The following is a 14,066-nucleotide window of genomic DNA, read 5'->3' on the forward strand; positions in this document are numbered from 1 at the left end:
TCCAGTTAGCCCGAGTTGACTAAAGTTACCTCTAACTCCTCATCTGCTTCGTAGGATACCCCTCTGGTGACTGAGATGGCCATGGCATATGGTTTACATCGTTTTCATGCACATCGAACCATTGAGTGACCACTCGTGCCCTGTGGATGGGGGCATTGTCATCCACTGGCCAGGCAAAGCATTTTTATACATGGAATTTGTATTGCTTAATTCACCCTTGAACCACATCTGTGTGGAAGCTCCTGCTTTCAATATACTTTGTATCCCTTTGTATTTACTTGAGTTTCCATGATTTTGGCAGTTACCGTTTATCTATTTTTATGTTGTCATATCACTATTACTCTAACATACTGTAACCCTGTGATTGAAACAGAACATGGAAGTTTAGGCTTATAAAAGCAGCCTATAATATCTTATGTGCTTCACATCTTACCTTTGCATTTTAACATATGCAAAACTGTGAACCGAATGGTCCCAAAACCCAGTATGCAAAACTGTTAACCCACTGGTCCCACATTTCTGGTGACATGGGTCTCAATGTTCCATAGAGAAGGCCACATTCTTGCACTGATTTTAAGTGACTGCTGTGTCGAGACTCACACTTTGGGAGCCATTTTAATCGGGATTAAGTTGACCCCATATGACCAGTACAATGTGTTTTTTTTTTTCAATGGTAAAATATCATGGTTGTCCCTGCTTTTAAACTGCTAGGGTGTTAGAAGGCAGGGGAACTCGCCACTGAATGTTCTACAGCTGCTCAAAAGTAATTTGACATCTTCCATTTTTGTTTTTTCAATAAAATAATTCAAAAAAAGGTGTTTAAAGTAGTTTAATTGATCATATATCAACAATTAAGCTTTGGTCCACAGAGAAACAGCGGGTATTAAACCATCAAAAGTATGCTAATTTGTCACATTCCTCTAACTTTATTATCATACTTTGATTGGGTATTACTTTTGCAAAACCCACCTCTGTGCATTCCCATTATATAATTTGTCTGTGGCTTTGTAGAATAGTTATAGAGCACCATCTAGTGGAAAACTTGTATTGGTCACACATATTTAGCAATGTTATTGCGGTAGCAAAATGCTTGTGTTCCAAGTTCCAACAGTGCAGTAGTATCTTGACAATTCACAACAATACACACATATAAAAGTAAAATAATGGAATTAAGAAATCTATAAATATTAGGATGAGTAATGTTGGCGTGGCATTGACTAAAATACAGTTGAATAGTATATACATATGGGATGAGTAAAGTGGTATGTAAACATTAGTAAAGGGACTAGTGTTCCATTATTAAAGTGGCCATTATTAAAATGGATGTCATCAGGGAAGCTTTGGTTGTTTGTGTCAGTAGTTCTTACCTATTTGTGGGGCTGCAGGTAGCCTAGTGATTAGAGTGTTGGGCCAGTAACCAAACGTTTGGTGGATCAAATCCTCGAGCTGACGAGGTAAAACATCTGTTGTTCTGCCCCTGAACAAGGCAGTTAACCCGCTGTTCCCTTGTAGGCCATCATTGCGAATAAGAATTTGTTCTTAACTGCCTAGTTAAATAAAATATTTTAAATTATTTATTTGTAAGTATTTTTTATTTTATTTGATTGAGATGGTGATAGCCCTAGGTTTGAATGATGAGGAAACTTGTCACTTTCATATTCTGGATGAAACGTGATATCATCTACACAGAGATTAACAATATAGGCATTTTAATGAAATGCGTGATTTGACTATTGAGATGCTGTTGATGTTAACAGATATTACCACTTGCTTGGCCAAATATGGTGAACAATCCAACAAAGTGAACCAAATGTCATGGCATGATGTCTGTGCAGAGGACCTATATGGATTTTGTGACAGGTTTTATCTACTGTGATGCAACTGGAAACACAGAAGGCTATCACTTATCAATGCAATGTTGTTGTTTTTGTGGCTGAAATCACAGTAATGATCATTCTTGAGCAACAAACAAGTATAGGCCTATTCTATCTAGGTTACTAGGTTATTTTCATATCAAGGGTTTGAAAGGGTCTCGAATGTGGGTCTATTTATTTTCTGATGCAAAAATAGCCTACAGTATTATATTGTCACCAAACTACATGTAGATGTTGGCATTAAAACGTGAATTTGTTAATATTGAATGACAATTTTGATAATGAATAATTTGATGATTTTATAGCCCAATACCCTAATGCCTCTTTAGCACACGCACCAGCGTGCCTTGCAGGTGAGCTGTTTGTAAGCTTAGGAGATCTTATACGTTTTGTTCTATGATATATCAGTCCGTTAACATGACCTTTATGAATTATGAAGCATTTATGCGCTTTATGTGCATGTTTTGATTGGATAAGTGCTTTAAAATTCACAAAATGTCTGCAGGTGAGCTGTTCGTAAGCTTGAATAGAGCTCGCTGGTTTATAGTCCTAAACAACAGAAATTAGTTACCTCTGGTTCGTTCATCCATTCCTGTGGGGGAAATGAATGGGGTTCTGGGAAATGCTGAAAATAAAGTCTGAGGTTAACACAGGCTTAGATCTTATACATGTTGTTCAATTAGATAACATCAGTCAGTTAAGATAACCTTGAGGAATTATGTGCTTGTTTTGAATGGATAAATGCTTAAAAATTGACCAAAGTTACATTAGGTTTTGTTCTATGAAATAATCTTCATCACCTAACGTAACTTAATATTAATTTTTAAGCACTTATCCAATCAAAACAAGCACATAAATAGAACGAAATGTGTAAGATCTCCTAAACCTGTGTTACCACAAACCTTATTTCTTGGTGTTTATAAAAAATATAAACTTCTTCTAAACCTGAAAAGTGACAACTTCTACATGTTATGCAGCGAAAACAGCCAACTATTTCCAAATCGGACTTAGGTAAGCACATTGTGGGCCTGTTACAATACATAAATCATGACGGATTTTGACGAATATCCACTTTGTTAGATCAGATTAGTTAAATGCAAGCCAAGTTGGTAAATGGAACGTCATCATTCCATTGCCTCCTTATTTTGCCACATCGAATAGTGCTCTCTATTACGTTGCAATGACGTGAAATGAAATTGCATTAACTTTCCAAAGACTGATGCTGAACACAGAAACAGGCAGAATTGGATGATGAGCTTTTAAATGGGCGTATCACACTAACTGAGAAGTTCCACGGGGATGTAAACTTCATCATTGGAACTGTTCCGGTGTTTATTCATAACGCACGCATTACCAATATGTCTGATTCAGGCCTCCTGTCTGATTCCAAACAGTGTTCTCCGATTTCAGGTAAAACCATGCTATCGGGAATTGACGAGGAGCCAACGGAGAATGGTCATGATGAGGAGTTGAAAGATGGCTTATTGGAACCGCCAGAAATGTATATGAAAGACAGGCGAAGAGCGAAATCCCTGCCCGCGTACCCAAAGCAGGCTACGCTTTTTGAAGAAATAGCCAATAACGGCCGGAAACGGGTGAAGTTCGCAGACTCCATGGGGCTTGATTTGGCTAGTGTGAAGCACTTCAGCACAACAGAAGAACCGCAAATCCCTTCCAAGGTATTTTTAAGACTGCAGAGCTTTCCCCCTCAACAACAGGACCGAGAGTATCCAATTGGGGACCTGTGCATAAACTTTCAATCCACCTTGACCATGGACCGTCTCGTCCCAACTTTCAAGATGCCAGTTGAGTCTGAACATTTTGAGACCACGGTATTGCAGCGCCACGTCAACCTGGAGAAGGTGACCATCACCCGGTTTGACGTCCGTGGGCAGATTCGGACAAATATTCAAAGTTGTTGTACGAGGGAAGTTGGTGTGAGGTACACGTTCAACGAGTGGCTGTCTTCCGTGGATGCGCAGGCGATACCCATGCCTGTGGATGACAATATTGTCGGTGAGCGTTATACCTTTACCTTGTACACACCTCCGTTCCTAGACCCAGCTTCCTCGGTGCACTTCGCCGTGTACATCAGGAATGACCAGGGCGAGTTTTGGGATAACAACAATGGACACAACTATACCTTGAAGTATCACTGTACAGGCATGGTGACCTACGAGAGCGCGGCATTTCACGCCACTTAAAACGCGCTCTTATGCACGTTCGTAAAGTTGGTGTCGTTCAACAAGTGTTCTTAGGAAGTTGTTCTCTATCACGTGGATTGATATATACTTTTCAATAAAGTTAGTATTTTTCCCTTTACATCTAGCCCCACCGTGTTATTATCAAGGTGGATATGCGGTCATAATGATTATGACTTAAGGCCTACTGAAGATTGATGTGCTGACTTTGAACCAAAAAAGGGAACCACTCTGATCCATCCTTTTTTAAAAGTAAAACATGGAGTTGCCAAGTTTACATCTGTCCAGTTGAGCATTCTGACCTCTTCTGAAACAGCATTTAATAACACAATAATTGCCATTAGGATCTGTGAATGACTGATGAACATTTATCAGCTCCACTGCCAGTGGGGACTGCACAGACCCAAGACCATACTAAAAGACTGCCAATTAAGTATTTTAAGAGACATTACAGTACAAATACCCATAATCAAAGGGGATGTCACCTGTTCTACATAATATTTGCATATCATGTAATCTGATCAGGAGCGCTATCCTACTGTGCTGAGTTGTGAATTGTAATGCCTTATGAATTCAGATATTTTTATGAATTGTGTTAATCAGTTTCATCATTGTGAATGTTCTCGGCCATATTAACAATTGCAGTACAGTGCACTCCGCTAATGACTGAATCAAATAATCAATTTAGTGCTAAAAGAAAAGGATAGAATGCATGATGTAAACATCCTTAAATGTACAATGTCCTTGGCACTGTACACATTGTCATACTTATAAGCGCCGGGCACTGTATTTCATATAGTCAACTCATACAGTGTGCACCACCTAATCCTATGTGAAACAATGGCAAAAGATAATGCTAAACTTGTGGCAGCCTATTTCTTAAAAGAGTGCACTACTTTTGACCTATAGTGCAATGTTTTCGATCTCTGGTCAAAAGCATTGCACTAAAGGGAATGGCTGATCTTAAGTAGTGTACCATTTCAGTCATAGCCTTTGATTCAGGGCCCAGAATATTGCAGTTAGAAAATGTGGGACTTATCCTAGTTATAAAATCATGTGAGAAGCTAAATCTGCCAGAGTACTCTGCCACAAACCATATTAATTATTGTTTGTACTCCCATGGACACCAAGGAAAGATTTAATGAGCAATCTGTTATATTGGTGTGGATGGCTACACAGTGAAAGGCTTGTAAGATCTTGAACAGTGAATATCTACACTGGACTGTTAATTGGACTCGTCAATTCTTGATTATATATTTTTGGATGATTTGTGTATTTGTATTGTATTTGCGAGACATTCTGCTGCACTGTTGGAGCTAGTTTATAGTTAATTCGCCATCAGTCAGCATCTCCACACAAAATCATTTTTCTGGGTGTGCGCCAGCTCATGTTTTTTATTCTACTGTTGGAGCTAGTAACAATCATTTTGCTGCACCTGGTATAACATCTGCAGATCTCTATACACAACCAATACACTTTGATTTCAATAAAATGGTCTAAGAGGCAGCAGGTTCGTGGCACATATTAGAGTATTTACTGTTCTCTGGAGAGCACTGGTTTCCTTCAATTCATGAGAAGAACAGAGCTCTATGTGTTAGCATGACACAGTGCCTGTTGGCATTACAGCTATAACTGAATTGTATATATTCTACATGTTTGGGGGTGGAACTTGGTCATGCTTTACATCAACTGCATATCATATTATAAAGCATATATTACACATCTACTTAGCTATTAAGTCATACATAGGCCAATTACATTATTTTGTATTACATTTAATGGAAAACTTATTTGACATCCATATAATTACATAGAATCTCTATGATGGCATCACCTTATCAAACTCCACTACTTTCTCTACAGTCAGAACTTTCCCAGTGTGTTTGGAATACTGCGGGTGGGTATGTGAGCAGCACACTACTCATGCCAGTGATGTCACTTCCCTTGTTTGGCCTGTCATGTACCCTTTAGTGCAGTAGTACTTGGTGGTTGTCAGGGTTGTTGTCCCATACCGTACCTGTCCCCTGACCAAAGTTCAAGAGGCAAATCAGCAAATCATGTGGAGTTTACTCTGTCAACAGAGAATGGCTGGTTTCCAGGCTGAAGCTCTGCAGTGATAAGAATCTCTCTGGACAACAAGCACATAGACCAGTGTTCAAATATGAAATTAAAACATTTCAAATAGTATTTGAACTCAGGTCTGGAGTCCGCACAGCATGTTCATGTACTCGTTCATGTAACTGTCCAGTCTTAGACCTTGGCCTACTGAACTGAATGTACAGACTATAGACAATGTGAAATTGCAAAGTTTGTCTCAATCTTAAATGGTACATGTACTGTATGTTGATGTAACAGTGCAACATGTTATGTTTTAATCCTGCGATTCATGCACTATGACATCAATTGGGCTATTGAATACAGTTGAAGTCGGACATTTACATACAGTTGTTGGAGTCATTAAAACTAATTTTTCAACCACTCCACAAATTTCTTGTTAACAAACTATAGTTTTGGCAAGTCGGTTAGGACATCTATTTTGTGCATGGCACAAGTAATTTTTCCAACAATTGTTTACAGACAGATTATTTCACTTATAATTCACTGTATCACAATTCCAGTGTGTCAGAAGTTTACATACACTAAGTTGACCGTGCCTTTAAACAGCTTGGAAAATTCCAGAAAATGTCATGGCTTTAGAAGCTTCTGATAAGCTAATTGACATAATTTGAGTCAATTGGAGGTGTACCTGTGGATGTATTTCAAGGCCTACCTTCAAACTCAATGCCTCTGCTTGACATCATGGGAAAATCAAAAGAAATCAGCCAAGACCTTAGAAAAAAAATGTAGACCTCCACAAGTCTGGTTCATCCTTGGGAGCAATTTCCAAACGCCTGAAGGAACCACGGTCATCTGTACAAACAATAGTAAGCACGTATAAACACCATGGGACCACGCAGCCATCATACCGCTCAGGAAGGAGACATGTTCTGTCTCCTAGAGATGAACGTATTTTGGTGTGAAAAGTGCAAATCAATCCCAGGACAGCAGCAAAGGCCCTTGTGAAGATGCTGGAGGAAACAGGTACAAAAGTATCTTTATCCTAAGCAAAACAAGTCCTATATCGATATAACCTGAAAGACCGCTCAGCAAGGAATAAGCCACTGCTCCAAAACAGCCATAAAAAAAACAGACTACGGTTTGCAACTGCACATGGGGACAAAGATCATACTTTTTGGAGAAATGTCCTCTGGTCTGATGAAACAAAAATAGAATTGTTTGGCCATAATGACCATCGTTATGTTTGGAGGAAAACGGGGGAAGCTTGCAAGCCGAAGAACACATTCCAACCGTGAAGCACAGGGGTGGCAGCATCATGTTGTGGGGGTGCTTTGCTGCAGGAGGGACCGGTGCACTTCACAAAATAGATGGCATCGTGAGGATGGAAAATTATGTGGATATATTGAAGCAACATCTCAAGACATCAGTCAGGAAGTTAAAGCTTGGTTGCAAATGGGTCTTCCAAATTAACAATGACCCCAAGAATACTTCCAAAGTTGTTGCAGAATGGCTTAAGGCCAACCAAGTCGAGGTATTGGAGTGGCCATCACAAAGCCCTGACCTCAATCCCATAGAAAATTTGTGGGTAGAACTGAAAAAGCGTGTGCGAGCAAGGAGGCCTACAAACCTGACTCAGTTACACCAGCTCTGTCAAGAGGAATGGGCCAAAATTCACCAAACCTATTGTGGGAAGCTTGTGGAAGGCTAGCCAAAATGTTTGACTCAAGTTAAACAATTTATAGGCAATGCTACTAAATACTAATTGAGTGTATGTAAACTTCTGACCCACTTGGAATGCGATGAAAGAAATAAAAGCTTAAATAAATAGTTCTCTCTACTATTATTCTGACATTTCACATTCTTGAAAGTGGTGATCTTAACTAACCTAAGACAGGGAATTTTTACATGGATTAATGTCAGGAATTGTGAAAAACTGAGTTTAAATGTATTTGGCTGAGGTGTATGTTAAACCTCCGACTTTAACTGTATATGAACCAATGGAATGGACAAAATGTTTTAAATGCGGAATGCTCCTTTTCTTAAACAGTACATGACATGTTGATAATGACTAAAATGTCATTAGCAAGTATCCTCTTATTATTCAAACATAATCAGTCCCAGTTGTCTTAGAATTTGAACCCAGGAATCATCACTGTCTGAAATCTTTAAAATACGTTGAGTGTTCACTGCAGCCTGCCTGGAATGCCAAATGGTCAGGACTTGCCATTTGGTACTATTATATTGGTCCATTAAGTAAGGCAAGCACAGAAAGTATTTAAACTATATTTGAATCCAGGTCTCCTCCCTTGATGTTCATGTGCTTCAAAACAGCTTTTGTTGATCACCCTAAAACACTGATCAGAAGCAGATAAGATATTTGGAGATGACATATGCGGGAGCTTTCAACTTTGATCCCTGTGTGTTAATAGAATCTTTATACCAGTCTCCATCTACTACTAAGTCACTGCTTATCTAAAACCAACAAAAGGGATACATTCACCCTCTCACCCAACTCCAATTCACTGCCTTCTTCAAATCATGTGTAACATCATCCATTTCCATGATTTGCCTCCAGGTATAATGCATTATGATGCAGCTTTAATGCATTGTAAGCCTTGTCATAACAGACTAATAGTGTCATAAAGCGGAGCAAGGCTGTTAACCCACTGTTCCCCGAAGACATGGATGTTGATTAAGGCAGCACCCCACACCTCTCTGATTCAGAGGGGTTGGGTTAAATGCGGAAGACACATGTCAGTTGAAGGCATTCAGTTGTACAACTGACTAGGTATCCCCCTTTCCCTAAAGCAACTTACAGTCATGCATACATTTGATGTATGGGGGGCATCAGCAGGAATCTAACCCATGACCCCTGGCATTGCAAGTGCCATGCTCTACCAACTGAGTCATGACTAAAGAGTATGGAGACAATAATGCGATTCAGATCCGCATATCTTTAATCTGTTTATACACCATCTTACATGACGACAAATCATATATACAACACACAATAGAAAAATATAACAGGGAATCAAGACCGTGTGTACACCGTGGCACTGCTACAACTCTTACAGCTCACAAAAGAAGCTCATTATTTTAGTATGGTGAAGAGGGTACAGTATATAGGGACCAAGGACAATCGTTACGTCGTCAACGCTGCACAGTTGCCAAGTCGGAAATCAACAATTATTTTTAATGCCTATCTGATGCTTTCAGATCTACGACAGTCCATCACAAAATGTTTAGGGCAGTGTTTCCCAACCCTCTCGTGGGGAACGCTAGATAGTCCACATTTTTGTTTTAGGGCTGCACTGACACATTAACATGATCAACTACATCAGCAAGCCCCTGTCTAGTTGAATAATGTCTATCAGTGCAGGGCTAGAACAAAAATGTGGAGAGTTGGGAACACTGGTCTAGAGATAAAGAACAATTTGATGTCGGACAAAGTAGGCCCAACCCATAGGCTTTCCCCCTATCCATCCAATGAGGGCCTCGGAAAATAAAGCTTCTGTGTGAAAGGGAAAGTGAGGTTGAGGTTCAGTGCTCCGTCTCCCATGGTCTCTTGGGCATCGTTTCCTCTCGTTCTGAGACACTCCATCAATGCCCATCGGTGGTTTCTCTTCGAACCCTACCCCTCAACAATAGTCTTCTGGGTCGGGTACATCTTGCCTATGGCAACCTGTGGAGAAAGGAGAAAATAAATTACTTAAAAGGGAAGTTCACCGGAATTCCATTATTTGATATGTCGTCCATAAACATTGTTAGGGTAAGTTGTGTTGGCAATCACAACGAATGTGTTGCAAAACTGATTGATTTTGTAAATAAACATCACTATACAGGGAGCATTTGCGTGAAAATAACACTTAGTTGTTGAGATTGTCAGACAACCTGGGTTTCATTTCCCCACACCATTTTAGTGGTTCAGTGGTTCATACTGTAGGCAGATGATGTCTGTCAAATCCATACTGAACTGTGGGAGCAAAGCTCAGTTCATCGATACAGCAAGTTACAACATTGACCTACAGTATCAAAGTCTGGTGACCTATTCTGACAGTCCGCAGTGAAATTGGAATCGAGAGAGTCAGGACTTCTCATGAGTGCACAATCTGTTTAACAGTGGTACCAGTTCAACAGCTCAGATTAAAATGCATACTTTCCCCTTGCTATGGGTATCTTTGTATATTTGCACATATTCTTGACAGTCACCTGCTACTTCAAACATCAAGCGATGACTCACAATTCCCATGTCTTAAGTTATTCACAGCTTTTAACTTATCAGCACTCAATACACATACGGTATATACAAGCACAAACTCAGCTAAAAAAGAAACGTCCTCTCACTGTCAACTGCGTTTATTTTCAGAAAACTTAACATGTGTAAATATTTGTAGAAACATAAGATTCAACAACTGAGACATGAACTGAACAAATTCCACAGACATGTGACTGACCGAAATGGAAGAATGTGTCCCTGAACAAAGGGCAGGGGGGTAAAAATCTAAAGTAACAATCAGTATCTGGTGTGGCCACAAGCTGCATTAAGTATTGCAGTGCATCTCCTCCTCATGGGCTGCACAAGATTTGCCAGTTCTTGCTCTTCCACCAAATCACCTGCAAGTTCCCGAACATGTCTGGGGGGAATGGCCCTAGCCCTCACCCTCCGATCTAACAGGTCCCAGACGTGCTCAATGGGATTGACATCTGGGCTCTTCGCTGGCCATGGCAGAACACGGACATTTCTGTCTTGCAGGAAATCACGCACAGAATGAGCAGTATGGCTGGTGGCATTGTCATGCTGGAGGGTCATGTCAGGATGAGCCTGCAGGAAGGGTACCACATGAGGAATGAGGAAGTCTTCCCTGTAACGCCTGCAATGACAACAAGCTCAGTCCGATGCTGCTGTGACACACTGCCCCAGACCATGACGGACCCTCCAACTCCAAATCGATCCCACTCCAGAGTACAGGCCTCGGCGTAACGCTCATTCCTTCGCCGATAAACGCGAATCCGACCATCACCCCCGGTGAGACAAAACCGTGACTCGTAAGTGAAGAGCACTTTTTGCCAGTCCTGTCTGGTCTAGCGACGGTGGGTTTGTGCCCATAGGCGACGTTGTTGCCGGTGATGTCTAGTGAGGACCTGCCTTACAACAGGCCTACAAGCCCTCAGTCCAGCCTCTCTCAGCCTATTGCGGACAGTCTGAACACTGATGGAGGTATTGTGCGTTCCTGGTGTAACTCGGACAGTTGTTGTCATCCTGTACCTGTCCTGCAGGTGTGATGTTCGGCTGTACTGATCCTGTGCAGGTGTTGTTAGATGTGGTCTGCCACTGCGAGGACGATCAGCTGTCTGTCCTGTCTCCCTGTCTTAGGCGTCTCACAGTACGGACATTGCAATTTATTGCCCTGGCCACATCTGCAGTCCTCATGCCTCCTTGCAGCATGCCTAAGGCACGATCACAAAGATGAGCAGGGACCCTGGGCATCTTTCTTTTGGTGTTTTTCAGAGTCAGTAGAAAGGCCTCTTTTATAGTGTCCTAAGTTTTCATAACTGTGACCTTAAACCCTTTACAATGAAGATCTGTGAAGTTATTTGTATATTTACGAATTATCTTTGAAAGACAGGGGCCTGAAAAAGTCACGTCTCTTTTTTTGCTGAGTTCACATACATACACGCACACACAAACACACCCTAACCTGCTGTATCAACAGAACCAAAGCAGCTCATTCCTCCCTCTCATGCAAGTAGCCTAGAGGTTAAGAGCATTAGGCCAGTAACCCAAAGGTCGCTGGTTCAATTCCCCAAGCCTGCAAAGAGGACAGATCTGCCTTTTAAGCAAGACGCCGATGACATGGACGTCGATTAAGGCAGCCCCCCACACCTCTCTGATTCAGACCTCCTCTCTGATTAAATGCGTTAGACACATTTCGGTTGAACGCATTCAGTTGTGCAAATTACTAGGTATCCCCTTCCCCAAACACTGACTGACACTGGGGCTAAATCCAATACATGGTTTCGACATTAAAAGATGCCTCAAAGTGAGTCAAGGAAGCCATCTGTTAAAAGCCCGGCTGGTAAAGTGCGGGCAACTTGCTGCCTTCATGGGAAAGGCAGCAGTGACAGAAAAATGAGCGAACATATGCAAGGTCAGCTAAGGCTGCGCCTGTTCATTTCTCAAAGGGATGGCTCAGCAAAGAGGAGCATTAAGATCCATTTCGCAGAGCCCCCGCCCCTGTGTAAATATGCCTGTGTTCTGTTGACACAAGCCATCCGTCAGAACCCCCTACGGCTGCCACAGCCAGAACAGGGAGCACAGCCATCTACTGGACGTGGATATATAAACCAACAAGGCCTGTTAAAGGCCTGTGTTAAAGTTTGCACCTGCTTATGGCTGGTTTAAAAGTGCAGAGCTACATTACCCTAGCAGGTTTATAAACCTACCAGAGCTTCGCAACAGGCACCTGTTTTTGTTTTTTTGCCATCTTCTTCGTTACTGCGTTACAGTTTGTACCAGTTAATATTGCTGGATTTTAAAAAGCACGGAATATTGCAGTCTACTCCTTTCCCTTTACCTGGCTTATAACAAACAAAAGTGATGCCAAAGGCCTTGGTGTTATTTTGGGGGTCCTGCTTTCTGCCTGGACATTAAAGTATTGGGGAAAGACACTGTTGCCTGTCCAACTGTACAAAGACCAAGCCTTTTCAACAGGATACTGGTTTGGATTGTATTCTGTGCGCCATTCTATAGGCTATTTTGTAGTAGGCTGTGTAGGGTTTTCACCACTTCTGAATGTGTCAAGACGACGTTCCGCCCCCATTCATTTTCAATGGGGAAACGTGGAGCAAAGCGCAGTGGATTGTGGGAAGGTGAGCGGCAAGAACCCTGCCAGCGGAGCGGTAGAACTTGATGCAAATTGCACGTGGCTTCCGCTGCCATTACCCAATTCGGTGAGGAGCAGATGTTTGCTTGAAAATCTTCCGTTTATGAAACATAGTTCCACCGGTCATTAGTTCCGGTCAAGCAAAACCAAAACATATGGAGGAAAGTCAATCATTGCTGGGTCTGGTTTTCCAACTCTATATGATGTCGCTTCGCTAGAATACGGAGACAAAAATCAGAAGGTGAATGGCATGGAGGAGGATTACAGAGATTGTTGATGTTGATGGTGGGTGAAGAAAGATATGCACAATGATGTTTGCTTGGGCTGCTTACTAGCTATAAAACTCAAATCAACCCAAACCTAAAAACTGATCACAGCCACAATTTGTGAATGTGTTGACTAAATTAAAATTGTGAAATCACCAGTAAACACATTACATTGTAAATGATACATTAATCATGAATTTTCCATGTAATATGCTACCAATTGGATTCTGGTATAATAACATGATTATATTATAGCTTATGGCTCTTTCATTGTGCCTGTGTCATGACTTGGGCTGTTACTGTGACCGTATTAACACCACACCGGCGGTCAAGAGTCATTAGACAGTTAAATTCAGCGTGACCATTTAGTCACGCCCCTTCTCCCCTGATTGCTCAGTTTGGCCGGGGCGGCCAGCTCCAGGAAGAGTCTTGGTGGGTCCAAAGTTCTTCCATTTAAGAATGATGGAGGTAACTGTGTTCTTGTGGACCTTCAATGCTGCAGATATTTGTTGGTACCTTTCCCCTGATCTGTGCCGACACAATCCAGTCTCAGGGCTCGGGTAATTCCTTCGACCTCAAGGCTTGCTTTTAGCTCCGACATGGACTGTCAACTGTGGGACCTTATATAGACAAGTTTCTGCCTCTCCAAATCATGTCCAACCAATTGAATTTACCACAAGTGGACTCCAAGTTGTAGAAACATCAAGGATGATCAAAGTAACAGGATGCACCAGAACTCAATTACGAGTCTCATAGCAAAGAGTCCGAATACTTATGTAAATA

At 41.4% G+C, this 14,066-nt stretch overlaps 2 protein-coding genes across 2 annotated transcripts in view; one reads left to right on the forward strand and one right to left on the reverse strand.

The window, feature by feature from the left end:
- The first annotated feature begins 3,050 nt into the window (after positions 1–3,050).
- Positions 3,051–5,581, forward strand: ppp1r3g (protein phosphatase 1 regulatory subunit 3G). The gene has a single exon (XM_024374794.1). The coding sequence runs from the start codon at positions 3,233–3,235 to the stop codon at positions 4,076–4,078; it is 846 nt and encodes a 281-aa protein (XP_024230562.1). The 5' UTR covers positions 3,051–3,232; the 3' UTR covers positions 4,079–5,581.
- Positions 5,582–9,067: 3,486 nt separating this feature from the next.
- Positions 9,068–14,066, reverse strand: part of LOC112215622 (LYR motif-containing protein 4B) — a 62,449-nt gene continuing 57,450 nt past the window's right edge. The window contains exon 3 of the mRNA XM_024374797.2: positions 9,068–9,815. Within this exon, the coding sequence (XP_024230565.1) occupies positions 9,765–9,815 (51 nt within the window). The 3' untranslated portion in view covers positions 9,068–9,764. The remainder of the gene's footprint in view (positions 9,816–14,066) is intronic.

This window comes from Oncorhynchus tshawytscha, linkage group LG16 (assembly GCF_018296145.1).
Source record: "Oncorhynchus tshawytscha isolate Ot180627B linkage group LG16, Otsh_v2.0, whole genome shotgun sequence".
Classification (NCBI taxonomy): Eukaryota; Metazoa; Chordata; class Actinopteri; order Salmoniformes; family Salmonidae; genus Oncorhynchus; species Oncorhynchus tshawytscha.

Coding starts and splice junctions, on each gene's coding strand:
- ppp1r3g (XM_024374794.1), top strand. CDS start 3,233: ATGTCTGATTCAGGCCTCCTGTCTGATTCCAAACAGTGTTCTCCGATT.